The sequence below is a fragment of the Pongo pygmaeus genome, chromosome 7 (genome assembly GCF_028885625.2).
Source record: "Pongo pygmaeus isolate AG05252 chromosome 7, NHGRI_mPonPyg2-v2.0_pri, whole genome shotgun sequence".
In the NCBI taxonomy this organism is placed as follows: domain Eukaryota; kingdom Metazoa; phylum Chordata; class Mammalia; order Primates; family Hominidae; genus Pongo; species Pongo pygmaeus.
Genome location: NC_072380.2, coordinates 103,375,510 through 103,395,856, shown reverse-complemented (window position 1 = coordinate 103,395,856; position 20,347 = coordinate 103,375,510). Strand labels below are relative to the sequence as shown.

Below are 20,347 nucleotides of genomic sequence, written 5' to 3'. Positions count from 1 at the left end.
ACAGATGACCAGAATAATGAATATGAATCAGCCCATCCAGGATATTGTTGGTCATGTTAAGGAATATTGCCATAAGCAAAGGGATGACTGGATTAAATCTTTATTATTAGTTTTTAAACCATTCTGTAGATTAGAGAATGAATTAGAGGATTGGCTACAGTAGACAAGGATAGATGACTTCCTTGATTATTGTAATAATTCGGGCAATTTAACTGAACTATTTCAGTAGCTTGGACTCAGGTGGTGGTAGAGATGGAGAGATGAAGGATGATGTTAAGGAGGTGGATTGAACAGGGCTTGATGATGGATTGTACATGGAAGTGAGGGAGACGTGTCAAGGGTATCTCCTAGAATTCTGGCTATACAACGTCATGGTGTGATTACCAGAACACCAGAAGACGGAGAACACCAGAAGAGGACCGAGTTTTGGGGAACACAGATAATGAACTTAGTTTTAGACATGATGTATTTCAGATGCTTTCAAATATCCAAGAAGAGACGTGACAATTGGATCTACAGATCCCATTTGTGGCCAAATGAGACCTGTAGTGTAAATCTGGTTGTCATATCTCTTCTTAGTCCTCGTTTCTTAGGACTAAGAAATGGGGCCTGGGCTGAATATATAAAATTGTGTGTTATTTGCATATTGGTGATAGCTAAATACATGGATGTTGATTCAGAACTTCCCAGGGCCCTACCATAGGATGTGCTGTGATGGAACATACATGTGCTAAGGTAGTGATTAAAGCCTTCAGGCCAAAGGCCTCCAGTTGCTTTTTTTTTTTTTTTTTTCTTGAGACAGGTTCTTACTCTGTTGCTCAGGCCGGAGTGCAGTGGTATACTCATAGCTCACTGCAGTCTTGACCTCTCAGGCCCAAATAATCCTCCCACCTCAGTCTCCTGAGTAGCCACCACACTCGTCTAATTTTTTTGTATTTTTTATAGAGATGAGGTTTCACCAGCTTGACCAGGCTGGTGTCAAACTCCTGGGCTCAAGCAAGTTGCCTGCCTTGGCCTCCCAAAGTGCCAGGATTACAGGCATGAGCCACCACACCAGGCCCAGAGACCTCCAGTTCTAAGATGTCATACACATATTGTCATTTTCTGTGTGTACCACAGTGTGAAAAACTTTGAGGCGCTCCATCTGAGATAACCTAGGGAGAAAGAGTGATCTAAGAAAAGGAGAAAGCCTGGACAAAGCTTTGAAAAACCTTCACATTTTATGACTAGGGAGAGAAAGGTGAATGCAGCTGCTGGCAAGGTGGGACAAAAACCAGGAGATGATAATATCACAGAGTCAAGAGCAAGAAAATACTTCAAGAAAGGAGTCTTCATGCAAAAGTTTAAGAAACAGCAAAGATGATAAGGACCAAAAATGTCTTTTGAAGTTAGTGTCATGGAGATCATTAAGGACTTTAGTGACAGTTGTTTATATTTGTTTATATTTAAGCTCTTTTTAAAGAATTGAAGAATTATCTATTTCCATCTAATGTAATATTCCAATATACCTTTATTTTAATTGCAAACTGACCTCAAAGCAGCTTAACATAAATGAAAAGGTTAATATTCCTTTACTCTGAAACTCATTTAGGTTTTCTATGAAGCATAATTGTCATAATTGTGTTTTAGAAGACATTGCCATATCCTTTTCACCTTTAAAAAAACATGTAATCTTGAAATTGCTTGAGGAAATGTTTTCAGTGAGTAGAAAAATAAAATAGACTCCTTGTTTTGAGATATATTATTTAATATGTACTCTTATGCTTTCTTAGAAATCCTACAGTAAATAGGTTTATTTTTAGTGACTCTCATGTCCTATACCTGGAGAAATCTAAGGTTAGAGATAGTGTCTTAGTTTAAAGTTAGGTAAGGTTTTAGTTCATTTTTAACTATGTTCTACACTAGGCTAGACTTTTACTGAATTAGAGAGATTGAATACATTTTGGCAGTCTTTTAAATTTCTGAGTCTCCGTGTATACTTGCAGAGTATAAGGTTGTCTGTGGATTGGCAGGAAGAGATGACACAGATCCAGGGACCCTTACCACATGCACACCCCATTGTAAGGCTAGATTAATTTCTCACTTTACTTGCCAAGGATTCGGAAACCCACTGGAAGCCAGACTTTCACAATGAGGAGAAAAGGATGCAGGATATTTGAGAGCAGCTTCCTGAAGCTCCCCCAAGCCCCAGTAGAGTGTTCACCTGCTGTGATACTGAGCAAGCAGGGCCTTGGCAAATATGAGAATCCTGTTGTGCTATGCTAATGCTAATGCTCCATTTAAGGGCATTTTTTTCAAAATGGTTCTTGAATCAAAATTTGCTTCACTGAGGCCACATCCTCATCAAGGAAAAATAGAGCCCACACATTGGTGAAATCGGTCTGCTTCTAGCTGTCCAGTATGGTGGTGAGCTCATTTGCTGTTATAGTCTTTTTGTCATTATTCTGTAGGCATCAGGCTCCAGGATTCTTTTATTCTGTTTTATAATGCCCACATTTCCTTCTGTCTATACTGAGCATCTTTAAAATATTAATCAAGAAATGTTTCATTCAGGCATCTTTCAAATATTTGAATGCCTATTACAGTATTCCAGATGCTGGGGAGCTTACGTTCCTGTGAGAGATACATACAGTAAGCATTATAATTTCAGAGGGTGAAGAAAATAAAGCAACCTATGAGGGTGGAGAGTAACTGTTTGGATGGCAAATGTTTGAGATGAGTGTCCAGGAAAGACAATTCAGAGATAGCAATCACTGAGAGACCTGAAACATGAGTTGGATCAGCCTTTGGAAGATTTACCGAAAGAGTGCTCCAGGCAACGGGAACAGCAAGTATAACACTTGCTATTTTAAAAACAAGGAGGAGGCCGGGCGCTGCGGCTCATGCCTGTAGTCCCAGCTACTCATGAGCCTGATGCTGGAGGATCTCTTGAGCCCAGGAGCTTGAGGCTGCAGTGAGCTGCGATTGTGCCATTGTACTCCAGCCTGCGTAACAGAGTGAGACTCTGTCTCAAAAATAAATAAATAAATAAACAAAAACGAGGGACAGTGGGTTAGGGCATGGTGACTTAGAGGACAGCAGAAGAGGTAGAGGAGATGCGAGGTGTAAATGAGGGAAGCCCGGGGGAGATTTCTATTCCACCTGCTGAAGAAGGGATTATGTCCTGAGGATAATGAGAAGCTATGGAGAGGTTGGAGCAAAGGAGAGACATGAAAACACTTTACTTTTTAAAAAAATTACCCTTGGTTGGCATGTGGAGGAGAACAGACTAATGAGACATGACACTAATCAGGATGCTGTTAGAGCAGAAGAGGCAACAGGGGATGGTGATCTAAACCAGGGTACAGGTGATGGAAGCACTGAGGTGTGGTTGGTGTCAGGATGTATTTTAAACAGGACTTGCTGATGGGTTGAGTCAGTGAAAAGAAAGGAATCACAAATCTCCAAAAATGACCCAACTAAGTAGGTACAAGGTTATATGTGAGATAGGCAAACAGGAGGAAGAGTTGGCCGTGTGTTTGGGAGGTGGGAGAAGAACAGTGGAAATCACTATTCTGTTTCAGTCATGGGGAGTTTGCAATGCCTTTAGTTATTCAATTAAAAATGTGAATTAGGCAGTTTGTTGTACAAATTTGAGGTCTGAGAAAACTTGGGGTTGGAGAGCAAATTTCATTCAACAATTATTTATTAAATGTACAGTAGCATTTTCCTGGAGTGGGAGACAATGCTCTCAATTTCCTGTTTGTTTCCAAGGACTATGCAGACTCTTCAAGAATGTAAAACTTGTAGGGTAGAGCATTCTGTTAAAATTTTGGAAGGTTTGCCAAATGCATACAAATGTTAGCTAGATGGATATAGATATTGGAGAAGGAAGTTAACAGGATGGATGTTCATAACTATCTTTGAGGGCAATAAGCAGCTATCTGGGAAGTGATCTAAATGGAAGCTGTAATACTTCCATTTGGGAAAAGCAGGTAACCCTGAATACACCTTTGTGCTCAGGTGTTTTGTGTTTCTTTCTTTCTTTTTTTTTTTTTTTTGAGACAGACTCTCACTCTGTCGCCCAGGCTGGAGTGCAGTGGCATGATCTCGGCTCACTGCAACCCCTACCTCCCAGGTTCAAGCGATTCTCCTACCTCAGCCTCCCAAGTAGATGAGACTACAGGTGCCTGCCACCACGCTTGACTAATTTTTGTATTTTTAGTAGAGGTGGGGTTTCACCATGTTGGCCAGGCTGGTCTCGAGCTCCTGACCTCAAATGATCCACCCACCTTGGCCTCCCAAAGTGCTTGGATTACAGGCATGAGCCACCGCGCCTGGCCTGTGCTTCATGTTTAATGAGTAAGAGGTATTGAATAAATTGGGAATGGCATTCCATAGCAGCTCCTGAAAAGGAATAGATTCTTCCTGCTGTTTTCTGTTATTTTATGAGAGTTTCTATGCTTTTTTAGAAAAATTTTTGGTGGTAGTGGGGGTGTGCAAAGGAGTTTATGTTGCTTTTGAACTTTTCTAGATTTTTTCTTTTCCAGTTGCCGTTGTAAAGTGAGTTTCTTTTCTTCTGTAAAAACCACAACAACCAAATGTGAAAAAAGCAAAAACCATGAGTCCTTTTTCTGGACTTCAGTGCATTGTGCAAGTATTGTGTAACTCCCTTTAGAGTCCAGAGAAGGTCTGCCACCAGGTAGTGTTTGGCTTGGGAGACCAGAGGCTTTTTATCCCTGCCAGTTTGGCCTTGGAATCGTTACTTTACATCTCTGGGCCTCAGTTTCCCACATTTATCCAAAGAGTGGTCCATTATGTTTCCTTTGGCTTTTATATTTTATGACACAGTTGTTCTTAGGAAGCTGGACACACTTAGGAAAATATATCTATAAATTTAAAATGTAGATGTTTGTTATCCTTTCTTATCTCACTCTTTTACTTCCAATGTCCCTCTTTCACCTAAATAGCTATTCCTTCCAGTATGCTTTTAGAAATGGGAAAGATAGTATATTGAAGATTAAGGATGTTACATGACTCTTTTAAAAATTAAAAGCCCAACTAGCATGCACTGTTTTATTTCTCTGTAGAATATATTTGCATGTGTGTGCTGCATGATTGATTAGGGCATTTTATTCTAAGCATTTACTTCTAAAGGCAATGGCAAAATTTTTCTTCCTCTCATATTTTGAGATATTTAGGCTTGGTCAATCTGTAATACAGATTTTAAAACAGTGTACAAGAAAGCCCCGAATTCTTTGACATTTTTAACATGTGATTTCTACAGGGGGAGAATTTGGAAGTAGGCATGTTACAATATGACATTTTATTGTTTGAGAGATTAAATGCTAAGACTGACCATCCAGAGGAGAAACAATATAGAGAAATGATAGTGAGTAGACTTAAAGTGAGATTTTCAGACACCTTTTAGACCATTGGACATATCCCAATAAACATTGATTTCTATTAGCTGTATGGATTTTACAAACTAATATAAAGTTATTTTAAACTTTTGTAACAAAAGCGTTTTCCAAGTTTATAGAATTTGGTTGTCATGTTCTAGTTCTCTATATAAAATACCTTGCCAGGCTCAGCAAAAGTCGTATTTGGATTTGCTACCATCCCTTAATGAGGACATAGGTCATTATTAAAACTATCAGACATGCCTGAATACAAGATGACCTAAGTGGAAGCCATGTGGTCTTTTATGACCCAGCTTCAAAAGTCAAATATAATGTCATTTCTGCCATCCTCTATCTGTCAAAGCAGTTACAAATCACCCAGATTCAAGGTACAAAGACTTCACCTCTCAATGGGAGGAGTGCCAAAGAAGTTGTGGCTATTTTGTAAAACCACCATAATAAGCCATGTCATATCCATAGAATGAAACAACAGTGATTCTCCTGCCTCAGCCTCCTGAGTAGCTAAGATTACAGGTGTGCACCACCACTCTTGGCTAATTTTTGTATTTTTAGTAGAGATAGGGTTTCATCATGTTGGCCAAGCTGGTCTCTAACTGCTGACCTCTTGATCTGTCCACCTCGGTCTCCCAAAGTGCTGGGATTATAGGCATGAGCCACTGCGCCCAGCCGTAATTTCTGTATTTTAAAATAAAATTCCATTAATCCATGGGCTGCAGATAAACAGTAGAATTTAAGGGATTTATTCACTAGATATCTCTCAACACCTACCTAAAAAAATAAATATTGATTCTAAAGACTCTTGACTTTCTCTGGCATTAGAGCTCATACAGCGGCCTTACCACATCCCTTCAGTTATGAAGCAGCAGTCAAATTTAGATAATAAGCAAGTGGAATGAAGATGTGATGCGTATCACCATCTTTGCATCTTAACAGGTCTTTCCTAGTGGCACCAATCTCTGATATTTCCCCAGGGATGTGGTGTTGCTTTTGGTATCAGTTCCAGGGACTGCCACTTGGCCATTCCTATATTAACCTATGGGCCAGGGAACAAAGTTGGCAATTTTACTGGTTGCCAAGAATATTTGTTCCAATTGTATATTCATAACTAATAAAATAACTTCAGAGTGGATCCCCATATCTACTGGGACCACTGTGAGTTGGATCTGGGCTAAGACATCATCTATCACTTGATAGCCGCTTTGAGTCCCTCTGGAATTAGCACTGTTTAACCACCAGTTTTTAGTAATTGCTGAACCATCTGGGTATTCTCTTTTCCCCAGTACACAGTCTTGTAAATAGCCTGGTAAATAGCCTCAGGTCTCTTTGCAGAAAGTTCGAAGGAAGATTTACAGTACATGTTGAACCTACTTTTGTTGGAAACTGGTTGAAAGATTGTGACTCTTTCTTGTGGCTACCAAAGTTGGGTTGCTGGTTAAAATGCCTAGAGTTTTTTCTAAGATATACAACCAAGCAACATCTTTGTAGGTAAGCCATCCATTTCAATCCTAGGCTAATTTCAATTAGCCACTGCCAAAAGTCCTGTGGCTCAAAATATTGTAATATCCACTACTTCTTCTTGCAATAAATGCACCCACCTGTATTCAGTGTTTAATTGCTGCTATTTGGCCTGTTACTCCAGGATTTCATCATCCCCATTGAAATCAGGCAGCACATCTCAATGGGGTCATCTCATACTGTAATGTCTGGTCTGCATTGGAGAGAAACCATAGCAGGATGCATGTGCTCCTCTAAATAATGTATTTATTGATGCCCTGGTGAAGGGAGTATGCTCTGGCCCTTCTCAGGGGAGGTAGTGAGGTATGAATATGCAGGTTTCATATGATAAATCCACTTCAACATTCCTAACTCTGTATGGCTTTGATTGCGTTTTCTGCATTATTCTAGGGATATTCTAGCATCTCAGCCTCACTAAATGTAAGACCAAGTCTCATCAACCAATTAACTAAATGCTTAAAGCTACCTCTAGCTGTAAAACAAAGATTGAATCCAGAAAATCTCACTCAATTCATTATTGTGTTTTATTCTCTTTGGTTTAACACCCTTAGGATCCACTTCACAAATACTCTCCAGGTTTCTGGAAATACATATTATCAAAATGCTGCAATTATTTTATGTAGAAGCTGCCTCTTACTGAATTAGACTTTGTATTTGCCCTTCTGAGACATGTTGAGATTTGACCTTAGTTATGGATCTTGAGACAAGGGGCTTGAGGGTGGATTTTAAGAAGAATGGCCATCCCCTTGTAAGGTAACTGCCTCAGGCAAGGACATTACAGAGTTTTCCAGCAAGGGAAGGCTTAGGCACAAGAGGGAAAGATATTTTCCACTTGCACTGGAGGTTCAGAGTGACTCAGGAGTTTAAGATTTTCAGCTGTGTTTGGGTACAATCAGATGGTCTCATTCCAAGTTTTAGAGTTCCACTTCTTTGCAATCAACGCCCCAACTTTTAATGAGAAACTTGGTAAGACTGTGGATTTACCTAGTAAGGCTGTGGAATTACTTGATGTTATAATTTTGCAATTTGCACAATTAATATTTCTGTTTGATTTCCAGCAATAAATTCTTTGTTTATTAGAAATAAGTGATACTTTTAAGGTTAAGATAGACATTCCCTGGTTCTCTAACCATGACTTGAGCTGAGAATTTAAAGACCGGAGCTTCTCATTTTCTGTCTGTAAAGGCCCAGTGCATTCATAAGGAACCATCCACATCATAGTCCATATAATAATTATTACTACCATAATGCTCAAGTGAAGGAGCCACAAACATCACAATCAACTACTGGGGATAATCTGATTCATCAGGATGGCACCATGTGTCACAGATTACTACCATCCCATTTCCCATTGGTAAGGAGTTTGGCATAGCATTTAAGCTCAAGTTCACCAAACCACTTCTCCAATTCCATCTTTGAGGAATTGTTTCCTGAGATCACTTCTGATATGAATTTCTATATCAGTCAGGATTGGTCAGAAGATAGAAACCACACAATGGAGTTTAATATAAAGAATCATTAACCAAGTATAAAGTTACTAACTAGGTAACTGTAAGGTAAACATATTACTCTAAGGTATCAAGGAGGTAGCAAGAAGCAACTGCCACCACTAGGGCTGAGGGAACAAAGGGAAGAGATTGGACTTATTAAAACTTAGTAACTTAGAGGAGGGGTCCTGCAGAACTGAAATATGACTTCTGAAGAAGCACTGGCCAGCTTGTGCTGGTGTCTCTGAACTCTAGAGAAACTCTCTGAACTCCTTCCTTGGGAAGGAGCACTGGCTATTTGGTGTGGGGGTCTACACAAGGAAGCTGGTTCTGGCAAATGTTGAAAACTATAAACTGACTTCAGTGTTCCCAGGGGAAAGAACTACCACTGCCAGGGTGAAGTAATACTCCTAGGGTGATGTTCAGAGAAACAGCAAGCAGATTGGGAGCAAACAGGTAACAAATAGAAGGAATAAGTCCCTTATTCCTCCTCCAGCCTTGCAGCCTTCCAATATCACCTCCTATTAAGAACATAACCTGGAGCCAGCTGACAAAACCAAAATGTGGTTTGCAGAGTTCCAGCTCCAGCATCACAAAAGAGAGTAAAGGTGGATTTGGAACTGAGGGTCAGTAACCTGATAACTAGCACATTTCCTTTTCAACCTGTCTTCAGCTAGATGAATTTTTCTGAGAATGTCATTGTTCTGGGAGAACTTGACTTGAGTCTCCTAAAATAGTTTTCTTTGGTTTCAAAGAAGGGGAGGAGCAGAAAGTGGTCTTCCTTTGCTCTGTATTGAACTGAACTGGAGAAGTTTGACACTGAAAGCAGCTAACCCATAGTGGCCAAGCTAAGTCTGTCCCTAACCTACATTCTGCACAAAGATACTAGGGAAAATGAATCCTTGCAATGAAAATTAGAGGAGAAAAAAGCCAGGCTTTCCTCAAAGGTTGCCTTTTTATACTTTTCTTGCTCCTCTTATAATCGTAAAATATCTCTCATTTTAAGCTGACGTCATTTTCAATTTTGGTATAACATCTTTGTCAAGAGCCTGAAGGGCTGCATATAGAGGATGCTAATGTAGTAAGTGAATTAAACTGCCAAATATTGTCACTGAGGAGACGTATAAAGGAATAATTGAGATAATAAAGGTCAGAGCAATCCAACAAAACAATTTCAATCTTTAGAATACTGGAGGATATATCTGAGAAAAGATGAAATATGGATTAATACACCACGATGAATTAGCAAGACAGAGGGGCTGTTTGGCATAAAATAGATAAATTAGGTAAATGTTTGTGATGGGAAATGTAATCTGATCACTTGTGGGTTTACAGAATATAATGCTTCCTTTTGAGTGTTTTAGAAAGATCATTATGTATGCCTTGTGATCCATAAACTATCATTCTCTCCCTTTTATGAGTCCGTTTTTCTCTGAAGTTTTTACTGTGAAATGATTCTTCTTTTTAAAATATATTCTAATTCCCCCCCACCCCGATTCTTCCTTCCCCTCTTCCTCTTAATTCTCTTTAACCAAGATTTCATTCTCCAGAAATCTACATTATCAGATGTTTGCTTGTTCCTAGAAAAATCCCCCCGTTGGTCCTTAAATATTTTCCCTATATTAAGTTTTATTTATTAAAGGAGACAGCTGTTATTGTGGAGCGATCTCCAGAACAGGAGTCAGCTCTTGGCTTTGCTGAAGTTCTCTATAACCCTTAAAAAGTCAGAATTTCTGGGTTTGTTTTCTCCTTTGTAAAATAAAGAAATTAGACTTCATAATTCCAAAGATTGTTTGAATTTCTAACATTGTTCTATTCTGGAGCTTTGAGGGAGTTTTTTTTTTTTTTTTTTTTTTAGGATTAAGGACTACTGGCCTAACAAATACTGCTCACATGGAGGAAAAAAGCTTTTTAATTTAGGCAAACCCCATGGAGAAAAATGACCATTGTTTAGATAACAAGTAAGACTTTTCCAAAATGAGGAATTTTTGTGACTTTCAATATCTAATGATCCTAAGTTCTGAGATTACAGTGGACTTTTTAAATGTAGTGCAGAAATTTAAAATAGGTAGGATAGTGGTGATCGGTTGTTTTAAAGTGAAAATATAGGCATGGTGGTGCATGCCTGTATTCCCAGCTACCGAGGAAGCTGAGGTGAGAAGATCACTTAAGCCCAGGAGTTCAAGGCTGTATTGAGCTATGATTATTGCCAAAGTGAAAAGAGACAAAATGAATAAATCTAAGTTAATTATTATAGGTTTAATCTATAATAATCTGATTATTAATCATTTAAATTAATAATCTTATTCTAATTATTGTAGGTTTACTAACTGTGGAATCTCCAGAATTACAAGTCCCATATAAGAGGAGGTGGAGCTACAAGTAAATGTTTCCTTGAGGTAAAATCTGAGAGAAAGGGAAAGGCCAAAAGTACAAGAAATATCTGTCTAAATCAGTTTAAGGCTGAAGTAATGGATAGAACATTGAAATGAAAGGCCAGGAAGCACTGTTTATTGTGGCAATTAGGCTGCAGCTTCTGTCATTCTATTGATCTCTTGGATTGATTCCATTTATCTGCTGGGCCAGGCCAGTGTCCCCTGACTACTTCACCTCTCTCAGTGCATTATTTGGAGAGAGTAGTCTTCTATATAAAAGAAGGCCTTGTTTTCCATCAAGCTGCACTCCCCTGCTAGAACCTTAGCTCCTCTGCAAGGAGAGTAGGGGTAATATATTAGGTTGGTGCAAAAGTAATTGCGGTTTTTGCCATTTGAAAGTCGTAGCAAAAACCGCAGTTACTTTTGCACCAACCTAATACTTGGTGTTATTTTTCCAAGAGAAATAGATATGTCTAATAAATTTTAGTGACTTGCTGATTTATTAATTCATTCAACCATTGAATAAACATTTAGTAAGCATCATCATAGACCAGGCATTATGACAAGTGCTGGTGAAGTAGCTATGGACAAACCAGATGTGCCCCTGGCCTCGTGGAGCTTATGGTTTCTCTTATATTAGATTTATAATCCTCATTGGTTGTTCTGTCCATGTCCCTCCACTTCCCAAGCCTCCAAAAGAGTAGATTTGAGCATATTTCTGTCATTGAAGGCGTTTTTTTTTTTTTGGCAGATTAAAAATTATGTAGTACAAATCTTAGAAGAAAAATTCACAGGGTTTTACTGGCTCTAATGCCCTTTTAATGATTGTTTTAGATCACCCTCTGAAATTTTCTTAGGAGATTTCTTTGAGCAAAGCTGAGGAGTGTATGGGTTTGTGTCCTTTTACGTAGTGTAGCAATATGTCACTTCCTCCTCTCCCCCTAATGCCCTTGTTTTCTTTATAAAACTGTCTTGCATATAAGTTTCCTTTCTATCATACTGTGTAAGATAGAGACTGGGATTGTGAGAGAACTACGTAATGTTACTGTACAACTCAAGGAAAAGGCCAGAGAGGAAGCAACTTTTATTAATAATGATACTGCAAATAATTATTAAAATAATATTCATTATCATATACCAGGCAGTGTGTCTTGAATTTCTAGTGAGGTACATATTCTTTCCCCAAGAATAATGTCTTTATTGAGATCTGACAAAGTAATCTGCAAATTGCAAGACCTTAAGTGTATTGTTGACTCACTGTTTCTTTAACATGTTTTTTTTTCTTGATTAATACATTACAGGTCACTCTGGATCATGCTCAAATTCTTTTCATGGATTTAAAATTATTTTTATAATTTAAGACATGTACAGCTTCTTTTGAATTTCAGTGTTTGGCAGTGTTCTGTTATAAGCCTCCCAGAAATGTGAGCATATCGTCATTTCAAAGTGGCCTCTTTCAGAGCCTTGGCTGCTGCAGAAATTTGTCTTATGAATCATTTGAACAAATACCACTTGTTGCTAATCCTTAGCAGTCTGAAAAAAATCCTATATTATAACCCAAAGATCAGGTAGAAATATGTGTATTTTAAACATACCAAAATGTTTTATGCTCTAATTCTTTTTAAAATATCACAAAGTTTAGAACCTAATACAGTGGATAGAAAACCTTTATTTCAAAAATAGCTCTTATTATGATTAGCTATTGTGTTTATATTTTATAGTGTTACAGAAGCCTCTTGAGATACCAGTTCTCTTTCGTGCTTCAATCATGTGTTACAGTGTGGCCCTTTCTAAATGTCCCAAGACAAAACTTTACCTTGGAAAAGTCTTCTATTCCTGTAGTTGAGATAGTTACAGAAAGGGGTTAGGCAGTCTCCTTTAGAAATCCCATTCCAGAGTAGCGTATCAGGATTCCTGTTCTCAGACTTTTGTAACAAATATACACTTCTGGTAGATACTTGATTTTAAAAGTGGGCCTCCACCCTTCACTCACTCACTGAGTCAACCTTAGGACTCTCAAAAAAAAACACTGTGTGTGTGTCTTTGTATTATGGGAATTTTCAAACATACACAAAAGTAGTATGAAAATATGACCTTCCATGTCATTATATTCATCAGTTATCAACATTTTGCTACTCTTGTTTCATCTGGTACCCCATTCTTTTTGTGGTGGTTGTTGTTACGGTTTTCGAAGTTTTTAATCCCACATACTACAGTTTTTTACTCATAAACACTTTGGTGCATTTCTTACATTTTTAATGGTAGGTAAATTTTGAGACTAAAAATTGTTATATTTACTTTATTTTTGTTTTGTGTCTGAAATTAGCATGGTTCCCATTTTTGTTCCATGCTGAGAAGTTTAATTTTCTTAGGTTCATTTTTGTTTCTTCTTGACTTCCTCCAAAACCTTGTTTTATTCTTGTCATAGCCAGTGGTCATTATACTGGTTCCAATATAAAGACAGAGCATGACAGCTACATAATTTATATGTATGGATAAGCAATTTTAAAACTTTGCTTTCATCGACCATTTTTATTTCCTGGGAATCGGATCACTTGTGTAAGATTTTTATTGTAGGCATAAATTACCACTCTCCTGTTAGAGACTGTATGAATTTACTAATAGGAATGGAGTGACATTTTGAGTATAGATTAGTAAAAGGAAACTGGGTTATTGGGATAGACCTAGGCAAACATGATTTAGATTTTATCAGAGTTAAGAATTATTTTACTTGATAAGAGTCTCATGGATGTTTGTGCTCTAAAAGTAAGATAAATTGGCTAGCTTTGAAAAATAAATAAAAGAACGTGGGAAAATCTTGATTGTTTCTTCTTTACTTATATTGCCTCTCTACTCAAACCAGTCGTAGTAATTTCTCTAAGACTCTGATTCAGTGACTAATATCTTTTCAGCGGAGCTCCCACCTCCATATACAGCCATTGCCAGTCCAGACGCCAGTGGTATTCCAGTAATAAACTGCCGTGTGTGCCAATCACTAATCAATTTGGATGGCAAGCTTCACCAGCATGTGGTTAAGTGCACAGTTTGCAATGAAGCTACAGTAAGTGGAGACTTCCATTAGTAAAATTATAAATTGTTATTTGACATTTTATTCCTAAAGGAAGTACTTCAATAATGTTACTTAAAAGTATATGTGGGCTGGATACAAATATGGTAATCTTTTTTCCTGTCTTTTTTTCTGTCTCTCTTTCATCATAGGATACCTCACTGTGTTTAAAGCTAACCCCGTTAAGAGAATTTCATGGTGAATTTAAATATAATGCCTTTTGGCTTTTTACTTTCAAAAACTAGACTGAGCATGGCAGTTATGTATAAATACTTTCAATATCTATCCACATCACAACTATATTCATTCTAGTTTTCACTAAAATGAAAATATTGTGTACTAAACTTCATTACAGATGTAAACTTTGCCCTATTTATGTGGAAAATTATTTAAAGTTATTTTATGTCTGTAGGATGTCACTATTGTTTTTCTGGGCTTCTGTGATTATGCATTTATTATTAGCATCTGTGCCAAAGTGTTTACAAATAGTTTGACATTTTATTCAATTTAGTTGATAGTAATTTAGGAATGTTTAAAATATTGAATAACACCTTTCCTTTTTTAAAAATTGAGCTTTGGGGAGCAACTAAATTTTCAGCAATATTTTTATAGTTTCAAGTAATAAACTGGTAAAGCATACACTGGTTTAGATGAAATATGTTTCTTTCATAGGCTTTATATATTACATTTTGATCTCTCAAAATCTGCAATTAAATATTAATTTTATCTTTGACATTTTATTTTTTTCCTCTTTAGAAAAGTCTAAAAAAAGTCAGCCAGTGATTATTGTGTCTTGAAGGACCGCAAAACATGAATACTTGACTTTATATGTTTTATAGAAAAATCATAAAATAAAACCTTAAGTTACAAAAGCAATATATTTCGTTAGTTTTAATGGAATCCTTTCCTTTTTAAACACAAACAAACGTTGACAATCTGTACTTTGGTTAATTGCTGTGTTTGCATTTTCTTCCCTTATCCAGCCAATCAAAAACCCCCCAACAGGGAAGAAATATGTTAGATGCCCTTGTAATTGTCTTCTCATTTGTAAGGACACATCTCGGCGAATAGGATGCCCAAGACCCAACTGGTAAGAGATAAAGATGAATTCATTGATTCATTCATTTGTTCATTCAACAAGTATTTACTAAAGTTCTTCATGTGCCAGGCTTTGTTCTAGAAAGAGTTTTTGTTTTCAAAGTCATTCCAGAATCTAGATTATTTTTTTGTTAAAGGAATGATAAGCTTAGTTTGAACTTAGTCATAGGTATTTGTAGGATATAATATTCTTAAATGAGCAATGAATGTTTTCTTTGTGTTATGTAAGTACTTAATGCACTGTAATAAATCAATGACTCATTGAACTTATTTAAAAATAATGAGGTCAGGCCAGTGGTTCATGCCTGTATTCCTAGCAATTTGGGAGGCTGAGGTGGGAGGATCCCCTGAAGCTGGTAGTTTGAGACCAAACTGAGCAACATAGTGAGACTGCATCTCTACAAAAAATTAGCCAGGTGTGACAGCATGCACCTATATTCCCAGTCACTTGGGAGACTGAGGCAGGAGTATCATTTGGGCCTAGGGATTAAAGCCTGCAATGAGCTATGATTGTGCCTCTGCACTCCAGCCTGGGCAACAAAGTGAGACCCCATCTGTTTCTCTCTCTCTTTTTTTTTTTTTTTTTTTGAGACAGAGTCTCAAGGGGAAGAGTCTCAAAGAGTTGGCTCACTGTGACCTCTACCTTCTGCACTGTAAGCCTTCCTACTATAGCCTCCTCCTGAGTAGCTGGGACTACAAGCACACACCACCACTCCCAGCTAATTTTTTGTATTTTTTTTTTTTTGTAGAGACAGGGTTTCACTATGTTGCCCGGGCTGTTCTTGGACTCCTGGGTTCAAGTGATCCCAAAGTGCTGGGATTACAGGCATGAGCCACCATGCCCGGCCCATCTCTTAAAAAAAAAAAGTAATCACTTAGTTTACTTTTGATATAATTAATCTTCACCTGCAAGCGTTTTAGTTATTTTTGTGTATCTCACTGTATGTTATACTAATCTCTGCTGAATGTATATGTGCAATAAGTTCTGGAATTATTCGCTCATGCCCAGTACCATTACGGATGTCCCCAGATACAAGTATATGAAGGCCTTACTTGTGTTTTTTTTTTTGGTGATCTCTCTGGCTTTTTGACCATTACATGAATCATGTACAGCCCTATCCAATGATAGACTAGAGAATAGAAATGAAAGCAGGATCTTGTTTGCTTTCTTTTCATCTCTGATTAAATACGCATCAAGGAATATCACACTGCTCAGAGAAATTTGGTTGTAACCCAGCCCTTCGGTGCCTTCATGGCACAGAAATTTTTGTTGGTATAGAATATTTTTAACTTAGTCAGTCTTCTACCAAACTCAAGTTGGCTTCCTAGATAGGGAAGGGTAACAACTGTTTTCTGATTTGAACTTACAAAAACTTGGAAATGACAATTAAATGGTTGCCATTGATTAGGACCAATGCTATAATATATTGTTTCTATCCCAAGTACAGAAAGACTCATATTTTGCTTTTGAAAAACTGACTGTTGCTACTCTTTGTAGTTTGCCTCCAGCTTGACATTTAATTCACTTAATTTATAAAACAAGTATAACACATTTCATATTTTTGGCCATATGTTGCAGGTTTTGCTCTCAGTCCATTTGTGGGATAGTAAAGTTGTTTGCTTTCTCTTTTCACAGTAGACGGATAATTAACCTTGGCCCAGTAATGCTTATTTCTGAAGAACAACCAGCTCAACCTGCATTGCCGGTCCAACCAGAAGGTACAAGGGTCGTGTGTGGGCACTGTGGAAACACCTTCCTGGTAAGTCATTGGACATTTGTCATTAATCTGTAAATATAGGTCATGATCTTACAGTTTAGACCACTGCTCATAGTCTTATAGTTTTGTCCAAATGCAAATTAATCAAAATATTAAAATAGAGCCTTATATAGGCAGACAATCAGAAGTGCAGCTAGGATCTAGAGCATTTTCTGTGAACTAGATAGAAGGTATGTCCTCTGATAAGTCCAGTTGCAAAAAGGATCCTCTCTATGTAGGCCAATGAGAAATCGTGCCCAGGCTTAGTTCCATGAGTATCTTGGGCTTGGTGAGCAGCTGAGTCTTAGCCCTGCTCTCACCTGCTCAGCAGAGGTCAAAGTGCACAATCTCATGCAGTAGATTTGCTTCATGGCTTCTAGATTCAGGAAAAATTTAAATCATAATTTATCAAAAACTTTCTGACTTTTATAAATTATTCTTGGAGCAAAGGGAATTAACACTGTTACCCATAATTAGATAAAGAATAAGAAAGTATAAGTAATTTGATATGAGCAAAAGTTATAAAGTTTTTGTTTTACTACTTCTAACTTAAACTTAGTTTGATTTTTTTTAAAGTTAAATTCATAATTAACTTACCCTGTCAGGAAGGATAAGGACAGGTTTTCTTTTAATGTTCAGCCCATATAGGAGACAAAAGATTTTCTTTAGAACTTGAATATGAAAAATATTTATCAGAGTATACACATGGGAGTCTAAACAAAACCTGCTGTCACTAAGACGTGAATGAGCTGAAGAAAATATAAGTGGTTTGCTTTTTTTTATTTGTAATTTTACTTTTATTAAAGAACTATGTATATAGTTCTAAATGTCAAATGGGACTGCAATCTTCTCATCTAGCTGACCCCCAGTTACTGTTCCCAAAATGCTTTCAACTCTGTCAGCTGCTTTATTGATAGTCACTTCTATGTGTTTATTTTTTATAATTTTTTAATTTTTATTTATTTATTCATTTATTTTTTGAGGTGAAGTCTCACTCTGTCGCCCAGGCTGGAGTACAGTGGTGTGATCTCAGCTCACTGCAACCCCTGCCTCCTGGGTTCAAGCAATTCTCCGGCCACAGCCTCCCAAGTAGCTGGGACTATAGGTGCACATCACCACACCTGGCTAATTTTTGTATTTTTAGTAGAGATGGTGTTACATAATGTTGGCCAGACTTCTATGTGTTTAAATTGCTTGCTTATCCTTTTTCTATTTGATTAAGCAATTTTAGACATTACCCACTAAATAGTAAACTGCAAGATGAGAACTTAGCACTCATATTGCTCTCCCACTCATATTCCTTTCCTTGCTTTCATACTCCCAGTCAAATTGCAACATTTTGTTTAATTAATACTTAGTGTTTACAATTTTTATTATTAGGCAAATTTTGTTCACAGCTGAACCAAGCAATGTGGTACATTTTTCTTGTGTATACATTTTAACATTTTCTTGGACTTATAAATAATTGCCCCCTCCTTTGGATTTAATTTTCTATGTGTAAATCATTCATTCTTCTCATATTCTTGTGTAGAACTATAAAATACCTATTACTATAATTAAATGCATCAAGGAATCTATTATTTAGGCTTCCTGCTACATAGTTGTCATCCTTCCCTTCACCATCATCATGAAAATTCCTTTTACCTCTTTCCTGTGTTAGATCCCATGCCATCCTCAGAGTTCTTGGTTTATTCCTTCATTTTGGTGGAGCACATCTACTCTTTGCTTTCTGAGAAAAGATGCAGGGAAATATTATATTTGAGCTCTTTTTCTCTTAAGTGGTTTTTAATCTGATCTTACATTCACTTTATAATTTGTCTAGATGTACAATTCTAGGTTGCCAGTTGTCACCTTTCAGAAATTTAAAGTCTTTGTTCCATTGTTGATGAGAAGATCAACTGCTATTGTGATACCTGATCCTTTTGATATGACAAATTTTTTCTTCTTTTTCTTTTTCCTCTTTCATTTTCTTCAGTGTTCTGAAATTTCATGAGGCTGTGTCTTCGTGAGGGTCTTTTTGAACTCATCATTTGGATATTCAGTGGGCCCCGTTATTGTCCATTCCATTTTTTTTTGTTTTTAATTTTGTTTTTTCATATTATTTAGTGGGGAACTTCATTATATCTCCTCATCTTAATTTAAAATTTTAATTTCAGATGATCTAACTTAATTTTTAATTTCTAGGAGCTTTTGTTTGTCTCTGATTTTTTAATAGCATTCCTTTTTCATGACATCTTTGTAAAAAAGTAAAGTAGAGGTTCCTCTTCAAAGACTTTCCTCTCCGTCTCCTTAGGAGTAAATAGTAACTTTTCTTAGAAGCAAAATTTATTCAAAGACCTGTGCTAACATTCTTAAATATCTGCTAGCTGTAATAAAGAAATCAATGTACTTTATGTTCTTAGCTCCCACAGTTTAGCCTAAATATTTGCCCTGGCATGTTTATACTGGTCCAAGCAAGCATTTGATCATAGCCTGTTCCTCTTCTTATTTGAAGGTGTTTTTACCTTTCTCAGCATTCCACAAGTTACTTCCTCCTTCCTTTGTTCTCCTCTGCCTTTGCCTCTTTTAGAAAGTTCTAAGTTGCTAGCCAATCAAGACAAATACAGAATGTGAAGTCCTGTTCCAGCCAATAGAAACCAGACACGGCAATAAGGTAGACGCGTCAGGTTATAAATGACCCTGTCTCTTTTGTTCAGCGTACTCTTGTGGCAAAACTGCTGGTGAGTATACCCTTTCTGCAGAAAGTATAAAAATGGCCTTGCTGAGAAAATTACATTTATGTTTAAGTGCTATTTCTTTATGGCACCAAAGAACAAGCATTTCAAACATCTTTCTGAAGCCATTAATTACATTTTTTTCTGAGGTATTGTTCTTCTTTATGCCTTATCTCTGTTTTCTCACTACTTTTTCTATTGGTATTTCTTTTGATAGAAGTTTTATGCAGAAGTTTATATTTGAGAGCAAGTCACTGATTGGAGTCTCTATGTATGCAGGCAGGGTATAGGTGAAAACTTTCTCCTCCTCGTCCTCTCCCTCCTTCTCCCCCTCCTTCCACTCCTCCTTATCCTCTTCCTCCTCCTCCTCCTCTTCTTTCTTTGTAAAGCTGTCAGCTATTAGTATCAATTGGTCTTTTTCTCTTTAGGGCAAATTTCTCTGGGGAAAGATCCTCTAATCTCTTGTAGGAGATATGCCTGAGAGACACCCTTTTAGGAGCTAAGAGAGGTAATAGGGGTGAAGCTCTTACACACTTTTCAGACAATAGACATTAATTTAAATCCTTTGTTTTTAAAGTGACTTTGTATTCGTGCCTTCTTCTGTGCTCGGTGTTCTGGTCCACAAGCTCCATAGTCCAATTTCTCTACAGAATAAATCATTCTTCTCTTAATGTATTGGGGAAGGGTGGTTTTCTGGTTTTGTGAGAATTTGCAATCAATACTTCTATTTTTTTCCCAGCTTTATTGGGTTATATTTGACCAACAGAAATTGTATATTTGAGGTGTACAGCCTAATGTTTTGATATATTGTGAAATGATTACCACAATCAAGTTAATTAACATTTTGATTACTTCATATAGTTACCGTGTATATGTGTGTGTATGTGTGTGTGTGTGTGTGTGTCTTTGTGGTAAGAACACTAAAGATCTAC

General features: G+C 37.1%; 1 protein-coding gene across 4 annotated transcripts in view; it reads left to right on the top strand.

Annotated features, from left to right (window-relative positions):
- The window catches only part of PIP4P2 (phosphatidylinositol-4,5-bisphosphate 4-phosphatase 2), a 78,080-nt gene that overhangs the window by 33,503 nt on the left and 24,230 nt on the right, over positions 1 to 20,347 (top strand). For all 4 annotated transcript variants that reach the window (XM_063668959.1, XM_054497729.2, XM_063668960.1 and 1 more), the window contains 3 exons: positions 13,692 to 13,840; positions 14,830 to 14,936; positions 16,581 to 16,704. In XM_063668959.1, coding sequence (XP_063525029.1) covers positions 13,692 to 13,840; positions 14,830 to 14,936; positions 16,581 to 16,704 — 380 coding nt within the window. The remainder of the gene's footprint in view (positions 1 to 13,691; positions 13,841 to 14,829; positions 14,937 to 16,580; positions 16,705 to 20,347) is intronic.